Genomic DNA, 23,579 nt, shown 5'->3' with positions numbered 1-23,579 from the left:
AATTAGGAGAAAAGCACTCCCTTGTCCTGTAGGCTCAGACCACTCAGCCAGGTACACCTGTTCAGTGAACGACCTACAAACCATACAAAGTGGCTCTATTTAATACGATAAAAAATGATATTCACAGAAGGAAATGAAATAATAGCGATACATATTTTAAAATACATGCAATGTCATGTGGCTCAGTTAAGTTAAGCACCCGACTCTTAATTTTGGCTCAAGTCATGATCTCCGGGTCATGAAATCAAGCCCATGTTGGGCTCTGAACGCATCGAGGAGTCTGCTTGAGATTCTCTCTCGCCCTCTGCCCCTCCCCCTGCACCCACTAAATAAATAAATAAAATCTTTAAAAAAATACATCCAACGTCATTTTTATCCATCAGCTGGCAATTATACAAAATACCAAATTGGGTAAGACACAGAAAAAGAGTCACCTCAAATATCACTAGTGGGAGGGGATCTTAATTAAACTTTCTGAAGGGTGGATCGATAATATACAAGTAATCCCAAAAAAGTTCTATATTCTCTGATTTAATTACAAATCTAGGAACTCATTCTAAGGAAGCAATCGTAATAGCGAGTAAACCTCTACAATTGAAAGAAATTAAATTTCTAAAATATTTGGGATGCCTGGGTCTCAGTCGGTTAAGCATCTGCCTTCAGCTCAGGTCATGATCCCAGGGTCCTGGGATGGAGCCCCGCATCAGGCTCCCTGCTCAGTGGGGAGCCTGCTTCTCCCTCTGCCTGCCACTCCCCCTGCTTGTGTGCTCTCTCGCTCTCTCTGACAAATGGATAAAGTCTTTACAAATAAATAAATAAATAATAAAAAAATAAAATATAATTCATAGGCAAATACATGATTAAGGAATAGAGAAGATTTTCTTTTTCTTTTGAGTTTAAGAAACTACAAACGACACATCCCCTTCGAAAGGGAAATACTATATCTCAACTGCAGCCAGATCCAAATGGGAAGTAGTTGGGGCAACAGTTCTTCAGTTACAGCTAAATGAAGGCAGAATGTTGCTCTTTTTCGCTTTTTCTCTTCAGGATTTCGTTGCAGCACACTCTGAGACTGCAGAACGAATCACAGCGAACATGGATGCTGTTGTATACATTCTTTCAAACACAGTTTCCTGACTACTCTCAGTGTCATACTTGTCTACTACACTGGCTAAATATTAGTATTCTTATTTATGATTTCAACATTCTGCCCCATTAAGGTTGATTTCTCTAAAGTTTCATAAACAAAATAAAATTCTATCTTAAAATTCAAGCCTAATTTTGATGTTCTGCTCTGATTCCATTTTAGCTGCTGGAACTGAATTATATGCAACCCTAAATTTAATAATTAATTCCTCAATTCTGCTCTTTTGCTTTGATTAAATTGTTGAAACGAACTGCTCATTGATCATATTTTTAACCTTTCCTTGGTATATTACTTCTTGACATGGTATAACATTCCTTAAGTAGTTAAATTGTCGAGTAGCTCCGGACCTGTTAAGCTTACAGATTCCATGTAAGAATACTTCGGGAAATTAAAACAGTGCCTTTGACAAAAATTAAACATACAGAACTAAAAATGAAAATATTTCAGAATTCTGTGCTGGAGTACTTGAATTAATAAAGGCCACAAGGCAACCTAAATACTGTATAAAGTAAGCCATGTAATTAAGTAAAAGCTTGAATTTTATAGAGTGCGCTAATGGCTGTCAACCTTCCATAATAAATACTCTAATAACCATAACAACTGCAGGATCCAAGTGTGCCCTAATTTGTGTCTCTTTCCTGAAGTGTGTGCTTGTCTCTTGCTCATCTTGCCTAAACAAAAGACAAAACCAAGAGTAGACGACGTAGTGTGCGTAAAGCCCCTGATGAAGGCTCACTTAGTATAGATGAAGTGCTAGTTTGGTGTCGGGATCAAAGATAAGAAATGAAAGGCTTCTAATATTTTGACTAAATTCCAGTGGGATTCCTGATCATGGATCAGTTTTGGTTCTTTGCCCAAGGTTTTAATTTCACTTTTATATGTCTCTGGATTTGATAATGTCAAGTTACATAGAGTCCCACTCTCTGGTTGTAGAAAAACCAAGGCTGCACCTGGGAATCACCAACAAGGGGCCCCATGAAGTGTCGACACCAACTCCTGAAAGAAAGAAAACCACAAAGCCTAACGTGACACCACTAGCTGCACTATATGGGACACTTTCTCAATATCATCAATTTAAATGCTACAATTTTGATTTGGTAGGATACTGTACTTAATGTTTGGGCTTCACGTATGCGCTAGAACATAACACCGACATCTAGGAAATACCCATAAAGGAAAAAAGCTGAAATAGTATATTCCTCTCCCTAACTTTCTCAAACTTAGGGCAACTGAAAAGGGGCTCTAGAGGCTGAACGTGCTGGGCCCACAAAAAGTAGTTGACTACGAGAGACCGTGCGGGTCAGAAAGAGTCAAACGCCGGTCTCTTTACTGCACAGCGCCAAGAGCGTGTAATATCAACAGCAACACACCTTTTAAAGTATAAGACCCGGCTTCTTTCACCTCGTAATCTAATTCTTTTTTTTAAAAAAAGAACAAAAGTTTTAGATCACAAAATGAGAGATTCCAACTATATTTCAGGGACAGACAAAAAAAAATCTACAAAGAAATAGTGAACAGCAAAACAATATCTAATTTTATGTTCTCTTAGAATTAGACTATCCACATGATGGGTTTTCTGTATGCTGAAGGCTACAGCTTAGCCAGTCACAGGTCCTTCTGCTGCCCAGCTGGTGTGTGCTCACAGGAGATGCAAACTAAGTTTCGTGTGGCCTTAAGCAATGTATAATTGGAAAGAGATATCTGCTGCCACAAGGAAAAAATATCCTGTAGAATGACTCTCAAGGCCAAATATAGACTATTGCTGGTGCAGCACTGTTACGGCTCAAGTGCGCCTCCGATGAGGTCCACTGGCAGTGATAACTAAAGGTAAATTCACGGAGCATCACGTTTAATATTCTCTAAGTCAGATGCAGTCAGAAGAGCCTCCGTCACTGACCATTACCTTCATGTCTATTTCGGTGCCATGTATCTGTTGAGCTACTGTTTTGATGATTCCGATGACAATATCCTGAAGTCCTTCTCTCTCTGAGTAGTAGTGCAGGATGAGTCCTTTGCCCTTCTCTGCATCGGTGCACCTGAAGGAAGGCGCGCGCATACCTGGGTAGATAGTAGCGAGGTGGTCGTGCAGGGCATCAAGGTTCTGCAACAAAGAGGAGATGGGATGAATAAATGATGTCTCCACAGCGGCAGCTGACACTGAGAAAGCAAGATAAGGAAACAGGGCTCGGATCTGAGGTTAGTTGGCAGAATGAGTAAGGCAACGTTCACACAGCACAACCTTCCCCTGTGCCCCGAGACAACTGTAAGGTAGGAGCCATCGAGAGCTTAAAGCTAAAGTAGTATGATGAAAACAACCGTCTGAGGCTATTAACAGTTAATACACTTTAAAGAAGGATAAGTAAGTGGTATGTAAGAAGAACGACCGAAGCAAGAAAAACATAGTTATGGGCTAAAGCAAAGATACGCATATTTACAGGAGTTTGGGGAAGTTGTGTATGCATGTTATGATACACACTATGGATGCCCAAAGTGATCACATACTACCGTCTCTTTACACTACAATCCTAAAAAGTATTAACGCAAAAAATTGTATCCATGATAAGCATATGAAACATAAGCATATTATTTTGAAGTTGTGTATGCATGTTATGATACACACTATGGATGCCCAAAGTGATCACATATTACCGTCTCTTTACACTACAATCCTAAAAAGTATTAATGCAAAAAATTGTATCCGTGATAAGCATATGAAACATAAGCATATTATTTTAAGAGGTAATATTTTAGAATTAAAAACATAAAGTAGCAGGATTGTTTCATATTCATTAGTAGCCCCCAATCAAGACACAGCGTCACAGCTGACCTGTGAAATAATTATCTTTTGGAACGGAATCTTGGAAAACTAATACTGTAACCAAGAAATATTTTCTGTACTTGTAGATCTGCTATAAACATAGAACATACCAAACTCCCCAGAATCCTGTATTACTCACTGATACACAAAACTTATTTATATAAAGATCACCAGGAGAAATGGTGCGAACTATATGTTTTATTTGGTCCAACATGGTCTTTCAAATAACAGTTCACAATGTGTTAGCGTGTGTGTGGTACACATATGTGGTAGGATACACACAGCACAGCACGGTATGAGAATTTAGAGTGAGGTAGCTTTAGAATTAAGCAGACTTTGATTTAAAACATGACATTGTCCTCAGCCCTAGAATAGCAGGGAACAGAACTGTCAACACCCGAATGAGCAAGGAAACAATTATCCCGTAGACATAGTCCTGCTGGCACCTTCACTATAGTCTAGTGAAACCTTAATGGACTTTGACCTAAAAAATACAGAGTAAATTTGTGTTGTTTTAGGCACTTACATTTGTGGTAATTTGTTGCGGTAGCAATAAAAACTAATAAATAAACAAATAGTTATCTATCAGTAACTGGTCATTATTACTGAAAACAAATGGGTAAAATAAAATAGTTTCAGAATCCATGAACATAACAGAATGCATCAAAAAATAAGGTGCTGGAGAGAGGCCAAAACTAAGCTACGGTTCTAGTTCCAGATATCTCAAAGAAGCCAATTTAGGGAAACAGAAGTATCCAGTAAGATATTAAGAAGCACGTACAAGGTGGCTCCATGGGTGCCCAAATTCGAGAAGTACTCCACCAGGGCACCGATGGCACTGTGGTTTAGTTTTCCGTCCCCTCCATTCAAAGACTCATTCATTCTATAGTCACTCCATATGCGCTACGTATTATGAACTGTATGAGGTACAGGCCGGGGCAAGGTAGAGAGTCAGATACAAATCTGCATGACATGGACCTTGACTTTAAGCAGCTCATGGTTCATTTCACAAACAAATATGCAGAGTGGCTTTTGATAAATATTGGGGCCAGTAGCTCAGACTGAAAGAATGGGGTTCAAAGATTTCAAAGTGAAGAGAAGCCCTCAGCGAGGTTATGAAAGGTGGACATTCTGATTCAGATAATAGTTTCAACAGTCTTCTCAACTGGGTGAATCTGGTTTCTTTTTCAATTGCCTTCATGCCTAGTGATTTTTGTTTTCTTCCTGAAAATTACACCTGTTATAATCCAATCAGGCCAGCTCTTAACAAAAATTTCAGTTTGTCCTGATTGCCTCTAGAGGTTGCTATTGCCATATCAAAGGAATCCAATATGGCAGACACTAAGTATTGGACAGTTTCTAGAAACTGCAAGCCACTGAAGGGCTTAAAACTATTTTACTTCGTTGAGTTGTAGGAAGTTTTTCCTCTAAGTTTTCCTCATGAAAATTCTTCCCTGGAAAGAGAAGACGTGAAGACTGTTCTTTCATAACTCTTCCAGATCCCTTCTACTACCACCGGTGTTGCAAAAAAAATGTGAGAGAAAATCTGGTGAGAAGAAAAATCACGAAAAAAGTTTGATACTTATTTCCACTTCTCACAAAGTAAAACTGAGCTTGTCACTGCATCTGGGAAATGTCCTAATGTAATCAGGCCCGGGGACTATGCTGTGGCTGATTCCAAAGAAAAAAGAAATTGAGTCGCACGATAATTTGAAATATGTCTCTTGATTTCTTTACATTTTTCCTCTACAAAATGTTCAAATATATCACAAGTCAATATGCCAACATCACTTCATACTCACCTACTTTCATCTCGTGTCATACTGTACCATTAGCACATTTCTATATGCAACGAAACAGATGGCCTGAGACAGTACCAACTGGCACCATTTACATTAGCAGTACCATCGACGCCGACGAAGGCCAGAGATGGGCCGGGATAGACCACGCCCACGTTGCCACGAGTCACACAAAGGCAGACACTGCACCTTACATGTGGACCCATTTTAATTTATATAAAAATACTGATAATACTAAGGTATTAAAATTGTTAATAAAATATTGCTTAGGGGCGCCTGGGTGGCACAGCGGTTGAGCGTCTGCCTTCGGCTCAGGGCGTGATCCCGGCGATTCTGGGATCGAGCCCCACATCAGGCTCCTCTGCTGTGAGCCTGCTTCTTCCTCTCCCAATCCCCCTGCTTGTGTTCCCTCTCTCGCTGGCTGTCTCTATGTCTGTCGAATAAATAAATTAAATCTTTAAAAAAAAAAAAAAAAAAAAAAATATTGCTTAAAGTGATCACTGCAAAGCAAGTGGAATACCGAAACACACCAAGTCAGAGTGTTCATTTTGAAGTTTTTGTGGTAACCCACTCTCCGGAGGTTTACTGTTTTAAATGAATCTGCTATTAATTAAATGACAAGTAAAGCACTTTCCTGGAGCATAAAAGATTTAACACCACTTAATCTAAGATTGATTTTCTTTAGATAGTATCTAACATACAAAATACTCTTGGGATTTCTCTAGTTACAGCTTTCCTTATTTGGTTTTAGTCTCTCAAAATTCAAGTGATGACCACAGCTGCCTATTATGAAAAATGGACTTCGTGATTAAAAACTAAATTGATTTCATTTGAGTACATTTCTATTGCTAAAAATGAGCCTTCTCCATAGACTGTACTTGTTTGCTGCAACTTGAAACACCACAAAAAAGGTTCTCAAAAAAGCTAAGGGAAAACTCTGTCCACCTTTTATAACAGGATCTATATAAAGCCAATTATTCATCCACATGACGGTAGCAATGTATTCTGGAGAACAAGAGTTTCATATTAAAACTGGTATTCTGGGGTGCCTGGGTGGCACAGCGGTTAAGCGTCTGCCTTCGGCTCAGGGCGTGATCCCAGCGTTATAGGATCGAGCCCCACATCAGGCTCCTCCGCTATAAGCCTGCTTCTTCCTCTCCCACTCCCCCTGCTTGTGTTCCCTCTCTCACTGGCTGTCTCTCTCTGTTGAATAAATAAATAAAATCTTTAAAAAAAAACTGGTATTCTGTTTTATTTCTAAATATACCATGGGAATAGGTATACAAAAAAGGACCTGAATGGCCAGTTACAAAGAAGTATCCATACATAAAAGACATAAAAAAATGTAAACACATATATTTCAGCACACTAGATTCCCAGCAAACAATAAAGCAAAGCTTACGTATGCTCTGACTTCATTCTTCTTCGCTTTATAAAGTCAGAAAACAAGAAAGGGATAGAGAGCAGGTCCACTTATCTATTTTCTCTCAAGATGCCAAAAAGCGTAGTCGGGTTTTCATTTCACTTATGTTCTGATATCATTGTACTGCTTTTGCTACAAGCAGAATGAATGTACTTTTTCTACTCAGGAGTTCTGCTAATCCATAAATCCAATTCATCCTGTCACCTAGCATTTATTATTTATAGAAGAAAAGTGAGTGCCGGCGTCCTAGGAAACTGTGCCGGCGTTCTGGGTTTCGTGCAATCCACAGATTTCGGAAACAAATGAGAATTTATTATTCCTTTGAGAACTACTTTGAAGTTTCGTATTTTCAAAGATCTTGGAATGGTTCAAAATAAATGCAAGTTGTCTCTGTACTATGCACAGTAAAAACAAGTTCATACATAATTATAGAGGCCGAGTTTCCAGGAATTAACTACCTCATTTCCCTGCTTCCTCGGCATCTACTGAAAAATCTCCAAACGATCCACTTGTTAGGTGGGTGGAGTAAGCCCTCGCCGTGAAAGTTTTAAGAGAGATTTTTCCGTCTCCAAGTAGCCTTATCCTAGTGAATAGGGAGAAGGGAGTTGCCTGTGTTATTGGAGAACAGGACTGAAGTTTAGACAGGGAAGAAAGTTTAAAAATCAGTCATTTCAAACCTCTCTTTTTTAAGGAAGATGAGATAAAACATTTCCTTTCTTTTTACTTCTTATCCTTCTGGAGAACATGACCAACGCCAGCATTTGCGTATAAACGGCATGTAATTTGAAACATATTTTGTCAAGTTTCTTAAGAAATAAGTCGTTTGAGTATTTGAACATCAAAAAATGAAACAAGCAGGACCTAAATAAAGGGGGAAAACCCAACCCATAGAACAGGAAACACCAAGGTTGGGGTGTGACTAGCATGAGATCAGAACAAGTAAGAAGTTAATGCTTTCATGATACTCCTCCTGCCTTTTCCTCTTGGAGCTACTTTGTGGGAAATAGCCTCCCGACTGAAAAGATACAGAGAATCTTTTTAAGAAGAAATAATGTAAGGCCCTATTTAAAAAGAAATTTTATCGGCGTCACTAAAATTGTTTCACTGGTAATAGTGTTAAAACTGCATATAATTATCATTACCATCCTCTCAAGAAAAATATGCGAATTAAAGAAAAAAAGGCAAATAGTCACAGAATTTCCTGCGTAAAACATTTCACTTGTTACACAGCTTTTAAATTCATGTTTAAGAAAACATCCCATTTATACACTGCAATTGACAATATTTTGTAAAATTGTAAAAACTGATGTCAGTTATTCAAAGAGAAAACAGTCTTACAATTCTAAAATACTCATCTTCCATTATTAAGTCCTTACTTGTCCATTTTAAAATTGCAGGTTATAGAAATTGGCATTCTGGATGTTGAGAGGAACAGGTCCTTTTGAACTTCAAAAGTTAAAAATAAAATGAATGGTGCATTTTTGTCTAAGAAATATTATAAATAATTTAGGGAAGTATTAGAATTTCACAGCTGTTCAGGAAAACCCTCCTATTTCCCAAAATAACACTTCACACAAACATTTAAGAAGTTTAGATCCGTCATTAATCCCAAACTGCTCCTGCTGGGCTGGCCAAATCACTGTGGTGCTTTAAAAGCCAAAACCTCGAGTCAACCTGAATTTGAAGAAAATCCCATTGCAGACCACACAGAGGAGCTGGTAAAGCAACATTCACAGATGTGAACAGAATGAATGAAACTGCCACCATACCCAAATTAGTGGAAGGAACCAGTGTTTCCAGCAAACGGTAACAGAATATTTGCTGAATATTCAACTGAGATTCCGATGCATATTTAAGCAGGCTCATAATTTAAATCCTGACTAATGTCTAAGATTGCACATTGATCATTTAGTTTTCATTAGTCAACCTGGCAGCTTTTCATGCTCATTTAAATTTCATTTTTACCTCTGTAAAAGTATTGGGAGGTAAAGAATATATGGTGTAATAGTAACATAACACCACTGAGAATGAATTGGTAGCCCCCCTGTACATTGACTTGGGTTTCATTCCCTGAGGCTGTATATCATTCTTATCTTATTAAACATGGCCGGCTCAAAACTCTTGACTCCTCCGTAATCATGTGTGTAAGTGACGCGTACGTACTAACACAGACATAAAAAATGAAGAAAACAATACACCGAGTGCTGTTCCAATTATGCATTACTGCCTGTCAAAGCACCCCAAACTTATCGGCTTAAAACAATAAGATATTATTATCCCTAGTGGTTCTGTGAATTTTTTGGACTCGGGAAATCCTTCAGTTGGAGCAGATGAAGCTGGGGGTGGTGTCATCATAATGCTCTACCAGGCTGTTTTTCTAGGACAGATCACCCAAAGTCTGGTAGTAGTTGCTGGCCCTTTGCTGGGAGTTCAGCAAGCACTGCTGAGAGCCTACACATGACCTCCCCACGCGGCTGGGCTTCTTACTTCATGACGCTGGGTTCCTGGAGTGAGCATCCCAGGAGCAACTACTCCAAGACACTCGGGTGGAAGCTTCAAGACTTCTTGTGAACAAGCCTAGGCAGGATCAAAATGTTACTTCTGCCATGTTCTATTGGTCAAATAATCACTAAAGCCAACCCAGATTCAAGGGAAGGCAAATTATACCTCCGGATGGGAGCCCCAAAATCATATTTCAGGGGAGTATGTAATATGGGAGATATTAATGCAGTGACTTTTGGAAAACACAATCAGCAATAATGCAAATAGGACAGTGGAAGTAAGATGAGCATGGATCATGGCGGAAATACTGTCAAATTGGACTTTCCTTACTAGTTTTTCCTTACTATTTTTTTTTAAATGAAGGTTTCAAATCCTACATATTTTCTGCACTATTTTAATCAGTACACAGAAGCTTCAAATAGAAATTTACTATAGTAGCAGCATGAAACTGCACATTTTATTCCTAATTTACAATTAAGAAAATGGCAGAATAGAAGAAAAATTCTTGCTGAAACATGGTCTTATCTGTAAAACAATGTATCCAAGTAAAATGTATAAAATGCAAAAATGAAAATCAAAATGTCTTCCTGTTTTTATCGCTTTCGATAAATCATGTTTCCATTTACTAAACCAGCTAAACGATAATAATAAATTCCAAGGTTTATCTAGGTTTTTTTTTGTTTTGTTTTGTTTTTTCCTTAGAGAGCGAGAGAGAGAGAGCAGAGTGGGGAGGATAAGGGAGAGGAAAGCGAGAATCTTAAGCAGGCTCGACAGCTAGTGCAGAGCCCGATGAGGGGCTTCATCTCATGATGGTGAGATCATGACCTGAGCCAAAATCAGGAGTCAGATGCTCAACTGAATGGGCCATCCTGGTGCCCCAAGAACCATTCTTAATAATGTATCCAACTGAGAAGCTGAGAAAAGACAACTTCTAAGGAAGTCCTCCTCGGAACCATGATGAGTGGTCACAGCTGCCCAGCCTAAGGCATAGTCAAATGGTTTCCCAGGTTATAATTCCAGCAGCTGTTTTATTGTTGCCTGGGAACTCCAAATGGAGATATTAGAATGATCATTTTAAAAGTTTCTAGATACAAATAATGTAACTTGTAAATTAATTAATAGATAGTAATTTGCCACGTCTACACGAGGTGGAAATTGGTCTAGTGTGTCTATTATTATATAGGTCTCAGACACTAATTCATCTCTAAATAAATTTACATAGTCTCATCAAAAGAATAATAAAATAAGTTTTGTTATCTTTAATAAAAGAATTGATCTTGAGCTGTTGGTGTATTTGCTTCCTCTTTTTGTACAAACAACAAATCTTCATTCTTCAATCTTCAAAAACTATATTTATTCATTCCCAGATACAGATTGCATCTGTAGAGATATCATCATTAAGAGATTATACATGGTTTCTGGCTCCATGAAGTTTACATTCCAGCCCAGCAAACAGGAAGTGATAATAGAGTGTGAGAAATCCGAGGGCTGGGGAAGTAGAGTGTACTGTGAAAACATGGGAAATGCCAATAACCCTGACTCAGAAAGGGCAGAGACTGGAGAGAGGAGTGGTGTCCTACTGGAAGAAATAATTTGACCAACGGGATGAACAGGAATTATTTAGGTGAAAGTAGCAGTAACAGTGTTAAAGACAAAGGGAAGAGCAGGTGCAAAGCTCAGAGGATAGAGAGAACAAGATAAAAACAAAGGTCCTGAAAGAAGTTCTGTTTGGCCGGGCTGTGGGAGAGGAAGAGGTAAGATGGATAGGGGATGTAAGTAGTTTCAATCATTTTGACTACTTTCTACCTTTTCCAGTGAGTAACTGGGAATTATCGAAGGGTTTAAGCAAGAAAATAATATAACGAGATATATTTGCATTTCAGAAAAAAACAGTAGAGTTATGGAATGGAGAAGAGATTGGAAGAGGCTTAAAGGGAGGCTGGAAAACCATCCAATCTCTAAAGAATGATAGCTCCCACAAAAGTGTAGAGGAAATGAAGAAAAGTGGTAGAATCCTCAAAATACAGTAATTAGGAAATAGACTCTACAGCTTTGACAATTAATTAAAATCAGGGGGTGAAAAAGGAAAGTTTTTAAACTCTCTTTAAAATGAGACCCAGTTTATCTTACTCTTTAGTGAAGGATTAAAGTCTACGAAAAATAATGTTTTATTAATTTATATAATGAAAAATATAAATTTTTATATGGGAATGAAGATCTTAAGATAATTTATGAAAATCAGTTGGTTTATTTTGTAATCACTTATACAGGAAAAAATATTCATTTAATTTCTATATAAATAGGCTAATCATAAGACAAATACCTAGAGTATTTTATCCATTCAATTTGCTGGTAAAATATACAATTTGAAAAACGAGGAAAAAAGAATTAGATTAAAAAAAACCAATATTGATGAAAATGCCACAGTATTCTAACTTTCTAGTTTCTTCGTTATTCACACTCATACTGAAAGAAAAGTAAAATCATATGTAATTTAAAGATGTATTAACTAAAGTTGCATATTGACTTTGAGGAAAAAGGACTTAGGGCTACTTAAAGTAATGTTGTCCAATGGAAACAGAAGGCAATAAAAGCCACTAGAGCAAGGCGCAAATACTAGGCACGTAAGAAATGTTTAAGTTTCTAGTAGCTGTGGTTAAAAAAAGAAACAGGTGAAATTAATGTTCATGATTTATTTTTATAGAACTCAATGTATCCAAAATATTATCTCAACATGTAATTTGCTTAAAATATTTATCAGCAATTTTGTGTTCTTTTTGTGCTGCCTTTGAAATCTGTTCTGTATTTTACCCATAGTACATCACATTTCAAATACTTAGTAGCCACACGTGGCTAGTGGCTATCCTGGTGGATGGTGCAGCTCTAGACCCTAGGGAGACCCACCAAGAGGCTGCTTGCTCTCTTACTGTGCCTTTACAAATTTAGCAGATGGTCACAGCGAGGAAAGTAAAAAATTTTTTTGTAAAATCGTGTGGATAGTTGTTTTGTTATGTAGATGTGGCCATTGAGAACAAAAGTTAAAGACAGAGGAACTGCAAATTGCAAGTTTGCCGATAAGGTGACAGGAGTCAACAAGAGTATTAAAAAACAGAATATGTATTCAAAAATCCAAAATCCCAATAAACTTTAAATATCAAACTTTAATCCCTTTGAAATAACTCATTTAAATACAGCCTGTAAAGCTTAATTTAAAAATCTCCTGGCAGCTACTTCATTTGGAATTGGCAACTTTTTTTTTTTTTTTTTTGACACCAGTAGTTCCATAAACCCATGGCAGGGCACTGCAAACCAGTTTCCATTTTGATTTAATGCTGTTTTAAGTTTATAAGAAAAATGTCACTATGTAAACAACAGACATTTTGATTAAACACTACAGTTCTTATTTTGGCTGTTAAATCAATAATGCAGCTGGATTGAACGTAGTTTACATTCCCTCAAAACTGGGCTTCGGTTCAGCTAGTATTGCGCTGACATCATTTTCCAGCAAGATCTGGCCGCCTTCAGCAGCTGGTTTAGAAATAATCCTTTACAAACAACCACATAATTTTCAACCTTAACACATTTCAAGAAGAGGGTCTTACAAAGGCCTGTGCTTAAAATAGGTCAGTCAATCCAAAAATAGTCTACCATCTAATGTGTAATTTACTAGTAAAAACTTAAAGCTAATTTAAACAAGCATAGAAGACAAAGGTCTTTGGGGACATTCTTTCTTTCGTTCACCTGAAACTGACTTTGAGAGTGCTCTCCTATTTTCTTTTCTACAGTAGCTTAATTAATATGTAACTGGGAGCAATGCTTCTCAAATTTGTTTTGGTGGCGAACACACCTGAAAGCCACCGTGCTTTCTCCTAAACTTGGAGCCCATGGAGAACGTCACCGATACTGATGTACTATTGAATTACACTATACAAACGAAGAATACCTTAAAAGAGAAAATAAGACCACATCATATATCTAAAATAAAACCACAACTCCTAGCACATATAAACCATTAAAAATGGGGCAGTTGAACAGATCACAATAGGGCCATGTTGAGATTTTCAGAGAACGTGAATTTACACCTTGAATATTGCAGGTCGGCAACCAAAAGTTAAAGAAAAAAATATAACATACAAATGCTAAAATGTATTCAAGACCACCCAATAACCATTATTTTATTTGAGTTAGAAGAAGTCACTGTGATTTCATTTCAGCAGCAAGACACGAGCTGGCTGAGCAAAAGTCTTCTGGAGCCTCGGTTTAAGAATCACGAACTCAGAACCTTTAACTATGGACTTCAAATTGCTTACCTGTAGAAATTCTCTGACATTAGATCCCAGGACACGCAAGATTGTATCATAACCAGACTCTTGACAAAAGACAAAAAACATCTTTCCGAACATTTGGAGGATTTCCCCAGCATTGAGATCTATTTATAGGTTTGGGAGAACAACAACAATAAAACATATTACAGCTAGAATATTGTAAATGGGAAGAATGAAAAGAGGTGCATAATTAAAAACTAAAATATCCTCAATTTTTGTGCAAGTAGTCATCGATCACAAGAAAAAATTCTGGCCTGAACAATACAATGAAATCTATGAAGACAAAACATTGACATGTCAGTAGCGTAGATATGTACCTACGTGCAAAACAATCAGTTTCTCAGCTAGCACAACAAACTACTTAATTTTGAACTTTTTTAAACCTATATTTAATGTATTAGCTGATTTTTTTTCTGAAAAACACAGAAAAAAAATTATCAAGAATGCACATGACAGTATTCTGGTGAAAAATGGTTTTTGTCATGTAAATATGCATACTTAGTAAGTTGGTTACATATAATCTGTACCCCAATATCCTACTTTTTTTCTTAATGTTCAATAATTAATATTTCCTAAAATCTTTAGGAAATATTTTTTTCCTGTATATCAATTTTAATTGCCATCTCTTTAATTTAGGGACACAACAATTTATTTAATCAATCCACTCTTATCAAAAATGTAGACTTTTTCAATTTTGATAATACAAGTTATTCCAAAATGAAAATATACATGAATCTTAATGCAAATAGATCTAATAATTCCTTAGGAAAAATTCCTAAGGAAAAATGTTTGTACATATTTTTAAAGGCTTTGACTAATGATGCAAAATTATTCTCTACAATGTTGTCTTAATTTACCATCAGATTAACAATGTGTGCAATTTCCTCTTTGACTCTAGTTCTGACTACACTAGATGCTTAATTTTTAAAAATTACCAATGTATGTTTTGGTGGCGAACACACCTGAAAGCCACCGTGCTTTCAAATTTCATATGTTTCAGTTTTGATTACTAATGAGGTCGAATATTTTTATTATTAACAATCTATCATACTTTCTTTGTAATTCCTTGTTATTCATTGTTTTCATTTTTGTAATCCATTGTATTCTGCAATAAATATTTGCTCTTCTAGTTATCAGTGGCAAAGCTAAAAAGCATCTTCCTATTCTATCCAAACAATAGCCTTGATGTAAATTAAGCACATGAGAATAACTTTGAGAACAGCTCATTATTCCATGAAGCAGTTTTAGAACTTTGCCTCCTTTGCTTGAGCTTTCCCTGATGTAGATCTCAGTTTCTTGTTTCTTTTACCAATAGTTAATGGAATACGAGATTGCAAGAGAGATTAGGGGACAATATTTTCTGCATACTACACTTCTGTAATTACTGTGTTGCTGACAACATAACTGAAGTTATTATTACATTCCAATAATTGTTTTCCACCCCAACACATGGTTTTCTGTGAGGGGATGCAGAGAGCTCCTCCACTCTCTAAAGAGCTTGTAAATGAAAACTAGGACTCTGGAAAGCCTGAGCCTTCCCTCCACCATTGTGCAGTGTACAACCCACGTAACTCTACAACAGGATCTTGGTTCATGTATTCCTTTGGGCTTCTATGTGTAACTTAGCCAAAGAAGGAAAGTCACATTCAACTTACTGAGGACTTTGCTTGCAGCAGCAACCAAGTCGTAAGTTTTAGAATCATCGTATATTATTCTGACAAGAAATTGTCCTTCTTCATCTAACTGTGCTTCTTTTCTGGAAAACAAAAACAAGAGACAGGGGGCAAATGTTGAAATAAAAGAATAGCTACTATAGCTAAAACTATTGTATAAACAGTGGTTTTACACCTGAAATGAGATGTTTTCGGCAAATTTGTTTAAATTGATGCCATGTGCCTAAAAGTCTAATGATTAAGAAGAAATCATTTCACATTCCCCTCCCCAAATTAAAATGACATATTTAAGCACAGTTTAGCAAGACTAGCATTTATATAGTACTCTAATGCCCGATACAATGCCTGATATTACCTATAATCAAGAAATAACTTTTGGTTTAACAAATAGTCAGCAAATATTGGTTGAGTCCCTATATGTGCCAGGCATGGTTCCAGGCATTAGGTATTGAGCCTTTAGCAAGATAAACAAAAAAAACCTGACCTCTTGCGACATATGCGTTCTAGGAGGGGAGACAGACCAGGCATAAAACTAATAAGTAACATATAATGGTAAGTAGTTTGAAGACAAATAAAGACAGGTAGTGGGGTAGGAAGCTTGAGTACAAAAGCCAAGAAGCCTCCCTGAGATACTGGCCATTGAGTAGAGTCTGAAGGAAGCGCTGCGAGTGAGCCATGAGCAATGTGGGGAAGAGGGCCTGGGCATTGGAGGACCAGCAGAGGCCAGCTCAAATAGCGGTGGGGGCAGAGTAGCTGTAAGGGAATGGGTCAGAGTGGTAACAAGGGGCCTGGGTGGACATTGGGGTGACTGTGGCGTTTACTTCAAAGAGATGGATGGTTTTCGCCTTTGTGACATGAGCAGCAAGAGGAACTGACTTAGGTTAAAGGAATCCATCCTGTTGTTGCATTGAGACTGGACCAGAAGGGTGTAGGACAGAGCAAGGAGACCAGTGGGGAGACTACTACCAACACTCAGGTGAGAAAGGCTGATAACTTGATTCAGAGTGGAAGCAGTGCAAAGAGGGAGAAGTTGTCCAAACCGAATATCTTCTGAAGGCAAATTCAACATGATTTGCTGATGGGTTGGATACAGGGTGTGAGAGAAGGACAGCACACACACAGATGACACTGAGGGTTTGGCGTGAGCAACTGGAAGGATGTTGTCACCAATGGCTGAACTGGGAAAGGCTGTTGGAAGTGGAGTGGAGCAGGAGTGGGTTAGACCAAGGGTGCCTGGGTGACTCAGTTGGGTAAGCGTTCAACTCTTGATTTCAACTCAGGTCTTGATCTCAGGGTCATGAGTTCAAGCCCCACGTTCAAGCTCCATGCTTGGCATGGAGCCTACTTAAAAATAAAAGAGTTATGTTTTAAATATACTAGGTTTGAGGTGCCAAGTGGACTGATAAAATCTCCTAACATATCCTTAGTTAACTAAATACAGTAGCTCAAAATATATATACAGTATTCATGAAAGGAAGTTATACTTACCATTTTTCGTAGCTGTCATGATCATATAAATATATTTATCTTGGTAAGATTTGGATTATTTTTCTCAAACAAGTGTCCGAAGGAGAAATCTATTATTCAAAATATTGCCAGCTGTAGAAGAGAACTGACAAGTTTGCAGATATCTTTTCCAGTGTTAAATTCACAAAAATAGGTGGAGCTTGGAAATCTCTCAATCCGATTCATCTAAATCCCCGCAGGCTGCCAGGAGAATGCAAGACCAAGCAGCCACTATCATCAGGTGAACTTGCAACACGGTAGCTTGAATAGAACTTATGAAATGCTGCCGGGGCAGGCCAGGTCCCTCTCTCTCTCAGAAGCTGTGTTTCGCAGCTGCTGTCTGTGGCTAGAATACCAGCATCTGCTCAAGGGATAAACTCCAAATGGTGGCATGTGTTAGGTCCGGGGGGATGGAGATATTCTTAAAAAGTACCCTGTGTTCTTAAGAACATACCGTTTATTTGCCTGCAGTTGTGTATAACATTGCATGGGGAAAAAAAAGAGGGTGATTATGGTAGGCCCCGAGCTCTGAATTTCAGAGCCCAGAATGTACCAGCTGAATGAACTTGGACAACTCACACAAAGCACGTGAGCATTTAATCCCCACTTTTTTTTTTAAAGATTTTATTTTATTTATTTGACAGAGACAGCCAGCGAAAGAGGGAACACAATCAGGGGGAGTGGGAGAGGAAGAAGCAGGCTCCCAGTGGAGGGGCCTGATGTGGGGCTCGATGTCAGAACGCTGGGATCACGCCCTGAGCCGAAGGCAGACACTTAACGACTGAGCCACCCAGCTGCCCCTAAATCCCCACTTTTTAAAAACAAGAGCAATAATATAACCCAGTTACCACATTGTTAAGAGACTCAGTGTGCGAAAGTATGTTCTAAGCTGTTGAGAGTGTATGTGTGTCTATATATATATATTACTAATGACCATAGTGCTTCCCATGGCTACGTATTCAAAAAATTAAAGAGCTGTAGAGAAGATGTGGCAGTCTTCCTTTTGTGGTACATACACAGCTATGAAAGGACGGGAACACACGTTCCAAACCTCAAGTCTTTTTAATACCAGAGGTCAGTGAAACAGCCCCAAATTATGAAGACATAATGTACAAACACTGACTTACCTCTTGATAAATGCTATTATGTGTCTTACACATTCTAATTTCTAATTGTGTAAAAACATAAAATATAGGCAGGGAAACCTTTCGAAGAATCCTCCACTATCCCAAAAACCAGTGCTAATATATTTGAGTTGTGCATGCTTGAATATACTTGTATGCATGACTCACTCCAGATAGATACTGCCTTAAAATCTCCTTTTTTAACTTAGTACTTGGTGGATATCTCTTCATGTGAATAAATACATTTCTGTACTTTGCCTAAAATTGCATTGTATAGACATATTGAAGTTTTAATAAACATTTAGATTGCTTTGATTTTTTTCAAATATAAGCAATGTTGTGATGAGTATCTTAGTAGCTAATAATTGTACTTCTATGTAAAAATGGAATACATTTTTAGAAATGGGATTGCTGATTTGAAGGATATGGATAACCTAATTTTTCTCATTTTGCCAACTAACATTTTATTACAAAATAGCATTGGTCAACATATTAGGATTTTGAAGCCTCTAATTTAGGGTATTCCAATAAAATAGATACATTTTAATTAACTATATAAAAAAGTATAAATTACTTTATGTTCTCACTGTGCCCTATTCTCTTTCTTCCCACTGGGATAAGTCAGATGACATAAATTTCTATAATAAACTCAGTTCCTCAGAAACACTCACCAATCCGTAACAATAGTTAAATGAATGAGGTACAAACCGAATATTCAATCCCTCTCCATAAACTAGAAGAATGGCCATTTCCCTAGAAATCCCCTAACCATGAGTCAATGCATTCCTTTTTTCCCTTCTCTTGTTTTAATAAAATAAGCTCCCTTATCTTTTAAGCTTTACTTCCTGAAATGATCAGCCCAACATGCTCCCTGGAGGGAGGCTGAAATATAAATTAAACAGTAGTACATGGAAGGATTTCATCTTCTTTGAAAAATGTCACACTAAATTCTAATGAATTATTTAAAATACTTAGGATTCCTTATTTACATTTATCTTGGAAATCTTTTGGAATTTTGACTGACCCTTTAATTACTCTCCCCCGACCTCACCCCAGCAAGGGGTATTTTGCCACAAATATTTGAGCACCTGTTATGCCCCAGGCACTTTTCTAAGTACTTTTAATATATCAGGGAAGGAAATAAAGATCCCTGCTCTCAAAGAGCTTACATTTTAACTGGTAGAAACAATGAACAATAAATATATACTCAAATTTTATAACCTATCATGAGGTGATGAATGTTACAAAATAAAGTAGATGAAGATAAAGGGATAAGAATAGGGACATAGGAAGAAGGGGAAGGATGCAATATCAAATATAGTGATTATAAGAGGCTTCCTTGGAAAAATTAATTTCCCAGCAAGATTTTTGGAGGTACAATTGATCTCCACGACCTGATCTTTCTGGAGTCATTTTCCTTTCTCCCGTAAGTCATTCTTCATCTTTTTCCCTCTTCAGGGGAAAGGAGAATTTAGAGTGCGAAAGGAGTAGTATGCAAAAGAATTAATTTCAGGCAATATGGTCAAGGAAGGTCCTAGAAATACTTTCTCAATGTGTCTCAATTCTCAATACTACTGTTCTAACTTCTGGACAAATTTATATTTGTTCAGGCTTTATGCTGTCAAATGGTTTAGCCTCCAGAAGGTACAGAGCTATGATAATAACCATCTCTCAGATACATCTTAAAGATATACCTGTCACTATTTTTTGAGGGAAGCGTCAATGGGCCCCCTTCTGACATTACACTCTTCCCTTGCTCCTCTTGGAGATGTTTTTTTCTCACTAGCTACTTAAAACCACAAAGGGTGACCAGCAAAGAAAAGCTGGGGAGTAAGCTAATATTCAGATTACATAAATGATTTTTATAATTCAGCTAATATTAGCTCACCTCATAATGCTCCATAAGTTTCCAGCTCTTTTCTTAAAAGCAAACATAAAGGATGTGTCAAATATACAGACGGAACATTTCTAACAATATTTAAGGTTTATCTTCTTGGCAGTTTCTTTTGTGCTTAAATTATCCAAATTCAGCCAACGACACTAACCAAATTTTCTAGACTCACACATCTTTCAGGATATATTTTCTGAGCATTAACTTTGTTTAAATTGTTGCATACGCCAAGCAAGTATGTAATTCCCTATTATTTAAATTATATTTAGTTTATGTGTGAGAAAAGCCACAGGTTGCTATGGGAAACAGTTTTAAATTTTCTCAAAAATGAAAGATTTTGGACATACTTTTTTTTTCCAGTAACTTTCAGATACAGCAAATATCATATGAAACCAGAAGTAAACTGGATTAAAATATATTCAATAGTGTTCATCTATCAAAATGGCAACCAGAGCTATTATCATCCTATATCCGAGTTCGCGTTATTATATCCTGCTGTTTCTTAGTATTTTAAATATCTCTTGGATAACCCCAAAAGAATACAGTCTTCCCCTCTTTCCAAACAGTATCACTTCCAGTAGTTTGTGTTATCTTTATCTATATACTCAATAACTGTATTTGGGCTAAGCATTACATTTTTCTACTTGGTGCATTATTCAATAAAAGAAGTCAGCAGATGGTAAGACATATTGAAAGATTTATTTTTAAAGTGGCTTAAATGAGGTTGGATGAAGTGGAGGGAAAAAGGCACTTTCTTTGGTTAACAAGTAAACCTAGATAGAGTGAAACCCATCTGGTTTCATCTGTATCATAAGTCATAGTGTTTTCTCACACAGAATGCAGAAGCAGCAGCTAAGCTACTTTCCTACGGGCTTGCACTAACCTCGGGCAGGTTCACCTCTCAGTGTTTCAGTTTCTTCATCTGTAAAATAGAGGAACAGCAGTGCTTACCTGGAGTCCTGTTGGTTGGCAGAATAAGTCTACATAAAGGGCTTAGAATAGTGTTTCCCACCCACTTACTGCCCAATACAGCCAACTGTCAATATTCTAGTTGTTGAAGAAGGGGAAGGAGGAGGGGCAAGAGGAAGAAGACAAAATGGCAAGTGGAGGAAGAGAAGGAAAAGAATGACAATCAAATATTGGGAGTTTTTATTCAGCATCCAAAGAGTCCAACTACAGATGCTCTTATTTTTTTGATTTGATGGTAATTTCTCTTAATTCACACAGCCAAGAATTCATAAATGCTATCTCCCCTAAGGACTTAAAAATAAAGACCAAGCTCTCACTTGGAGATGGAATAAGAAATCATCATATTCCTTGTATTTGTAGCCACAGTAAGTGTTTAAAAATTAAGTAGGTGTACATGAAAAATTTTCCAAGTAGCAATTTCCTACTTAACTTTTAATGATGGCTATTTGCTGAAATTTAAATTGATCATTTATTTACACTCATTACTTTTCCCCAAGAGTACTACGTATTTTTACTGTGGTGTTCTGTGGTTTTGGCTTTTGCCTTTGCTTTTTTAATCATTGGCATCTAACCCAAGTGCTCGAACAGAACACGTGCTCCATAAATGTATGAATGTTTTAAAAGAAGCAAATGTATTAATTAAACCCATTTCCCTCACATGTTTCTAAACTCCCTACTAAAAAATCAAACAATCAAATATTATTGGCAAAAGTGAGCAGTTAGTTTTCCAACTACTATTTAATTTTTAAAGACTAGGTACTCAATTTGTCATAAATATCCAGGCAGCATTTTTCATAATTCCATACTAAGGACATAATCCTTAACTGTGAAATGTGAATGTACAAAAACTGAATTCATACTCTGACACTGAGTTCCTGCTGTTCTACACTTTTCAGATAAGTTTGGTATACTAGAAGGACCTGACTTTTAAGTAAAGAGGTTTCTCATAGAGGTGTGAAAGCAGGTGTTCTGTGATGTAAACCCCTGAAAACAGGCATCTTAAAAATAAAGTCTCAATATAGGGTTTGATCTCAGAAGGAAAAGGTCAGCACACATCAAACAATCAACCTGACCAATTATCTTTAAAAACCATTATCGCAGAACATGGTTAATTAAAACACAGAATGTAGATGTCTTCTTGACAATAAGCCCCAAGATGGTCTATTTCAGTGCCCTGTAAGGACATCATCAATGTTGAGTTGTGTCCAACCAGTACTAAAATTAAAATCCCCCACTTATAAAACACAGATAACTATATATAATATCTACAAAGTTAAAAATTCACATTGGGTTGTTTTTTTTTTTTTTGAGTGGTCGTGAAGTATTACTGACCCCTCGATTTTCAGTTGTGGATTCCCACTAAGTCTGAATCTGCAAAGAAGAAACTCTGCTTTGAGGCAGCTGCCCCGGAGAGAGACAAGGGGAGAGACGGGCCCTTTAAATGCAGCGACGGCTTCCTGCTTGCAGCCTCTTTCAGTTAATAAAGGTCCCTCCGTAAGTCAAAGTGTTCACTCACCCAACTACTGTAAACAGTAACAGTAAATGCTGTCAAGAGTGACACAGATTGAGGCAAAGTGACATCACTCTTGATACATAACGGCATTTTTTTTCTTTGTACAGGCTGCCACAAGAGTCTCATTAGTAACGGCCCGAATTCTGAAGACACATCCATAAACCTCTCCTACGGGCCATTTTCAGTAGCTTCATCAGACAAATGAATTCACTTAGATCTTGGCGTGTGCACGCCATCATGAACTCACCTTGTGAGCACACTGAGTCACAGCTCTTCTAAAAATAAATAGGTTGCTTAAAATTTCTGAGGTTCTGGTTTTCTTTAGTAGATGTGCTAGCTGGTGAATAAAACCGCCTCCAAAAACGTCAGAGCCAAAATCACCCGAATAAGTGCTTGAAAAGCCCAGGGAAACAGAAACAAAAATGAGTCATACTGATCCGCATACATGTTGCCCAGGCCCATGCTAAACTGGCTGCCTTTGCAAAGAAGGTCATGCATAGGTCCTTCTCTCTGGAGGAAAGCACATAATATGATCGTTGCACGCCTACCTCTGTTCAAATCCCTCCTGTGATGTGTAACAGCTGAGTGATCTGAGACAGGGTTTTAAAGTCTTGAAGCCTCAGTTCCCTTACGTATAAAAGGAGGACAATGAACCACTCTTATTTTCTCTGGTGGTTGTGAGGATTAGGTGAGACAATGAGTATAAAGCCTTTTTCAATAGTGGAGACTGGGACTGCGGAACCCTATGATAAGTGTGCGGTACACACGAGCTGGTACGGGCAGAACTGAATGACAGGCTGAGCATTCTCATCTGGTTTGTACATTTAATTTCAGTATAACAAACATTTATCTACAGTTTATTGCACTGACTCTAAACAGCACCGTATCT

The 23,579-nt window shown here is 37.5% G+C and overlaps 1 protein-coding gene across 2 annotated transcripts in view; it reads right to left on the bottom strand.

Annotated features, from left to right (window-relative positions):
• Nucleotides 1-23,579, bottom strand: part of GUCY1B1 (guanylate cyclase 1 soluble subunit beta 1) — a 45,666-nt gene that overhangs the window by 13,214 nt on the left and 8,873 nt on the right. The window contains exons 1-4 of one of the 2 annotated variants that reach the window (XM_045798765.2): nucleotides 17,176-17,411; nucleotides 15,670-15,770; nucleotides 14,000-14,118; nucleotides 3,051-3,248 (exon numbers count right to left, since the gene is read on the bottom strand). In XM_045798765.2, coding sequence (XP_045654721.1) covers nucleotides 3,051-3,248; nucleotides 14,000-14,092 — 291 coding nt within the window. In that variant the 5' untranslated portion in view covers nucleotides 14,093-14,118; nucleotides 15,670-15,770; nucleotides 17,176-17,411. Of the gene's footprint in view, nucleotides 1-3,050; nucleotides 3,249-13,999; nucleotides 14,119-15,669; nucleotides 15,771-17,175; nucleotides 17,412-23,579 lie in introns of those variants that run through there. The other variant, XM_045798764.2, reaches the window with a different exon arrangement.

The sequence above is a fragment of the Ursus americanus genome, chromosome 13 (assembly GCF_024610735.1).
Source record: "Ursus americanus isolate L20-20 chromosome 13, mUrsAme1.1.p, whole genome shotgun sequence".
In the NCBI taxonomy this organism is placed as follows: Eukaryota; Metazoa; Chordata; class Mammalia; order Carnivora; family Ursidae; genus Ursus; species Ursus americanus.
The sequence above is the reverse complement of the archived record's forward strand: the minus strand, read 5'-3'. Positions and strand labels throughout refer to the sequence as shown.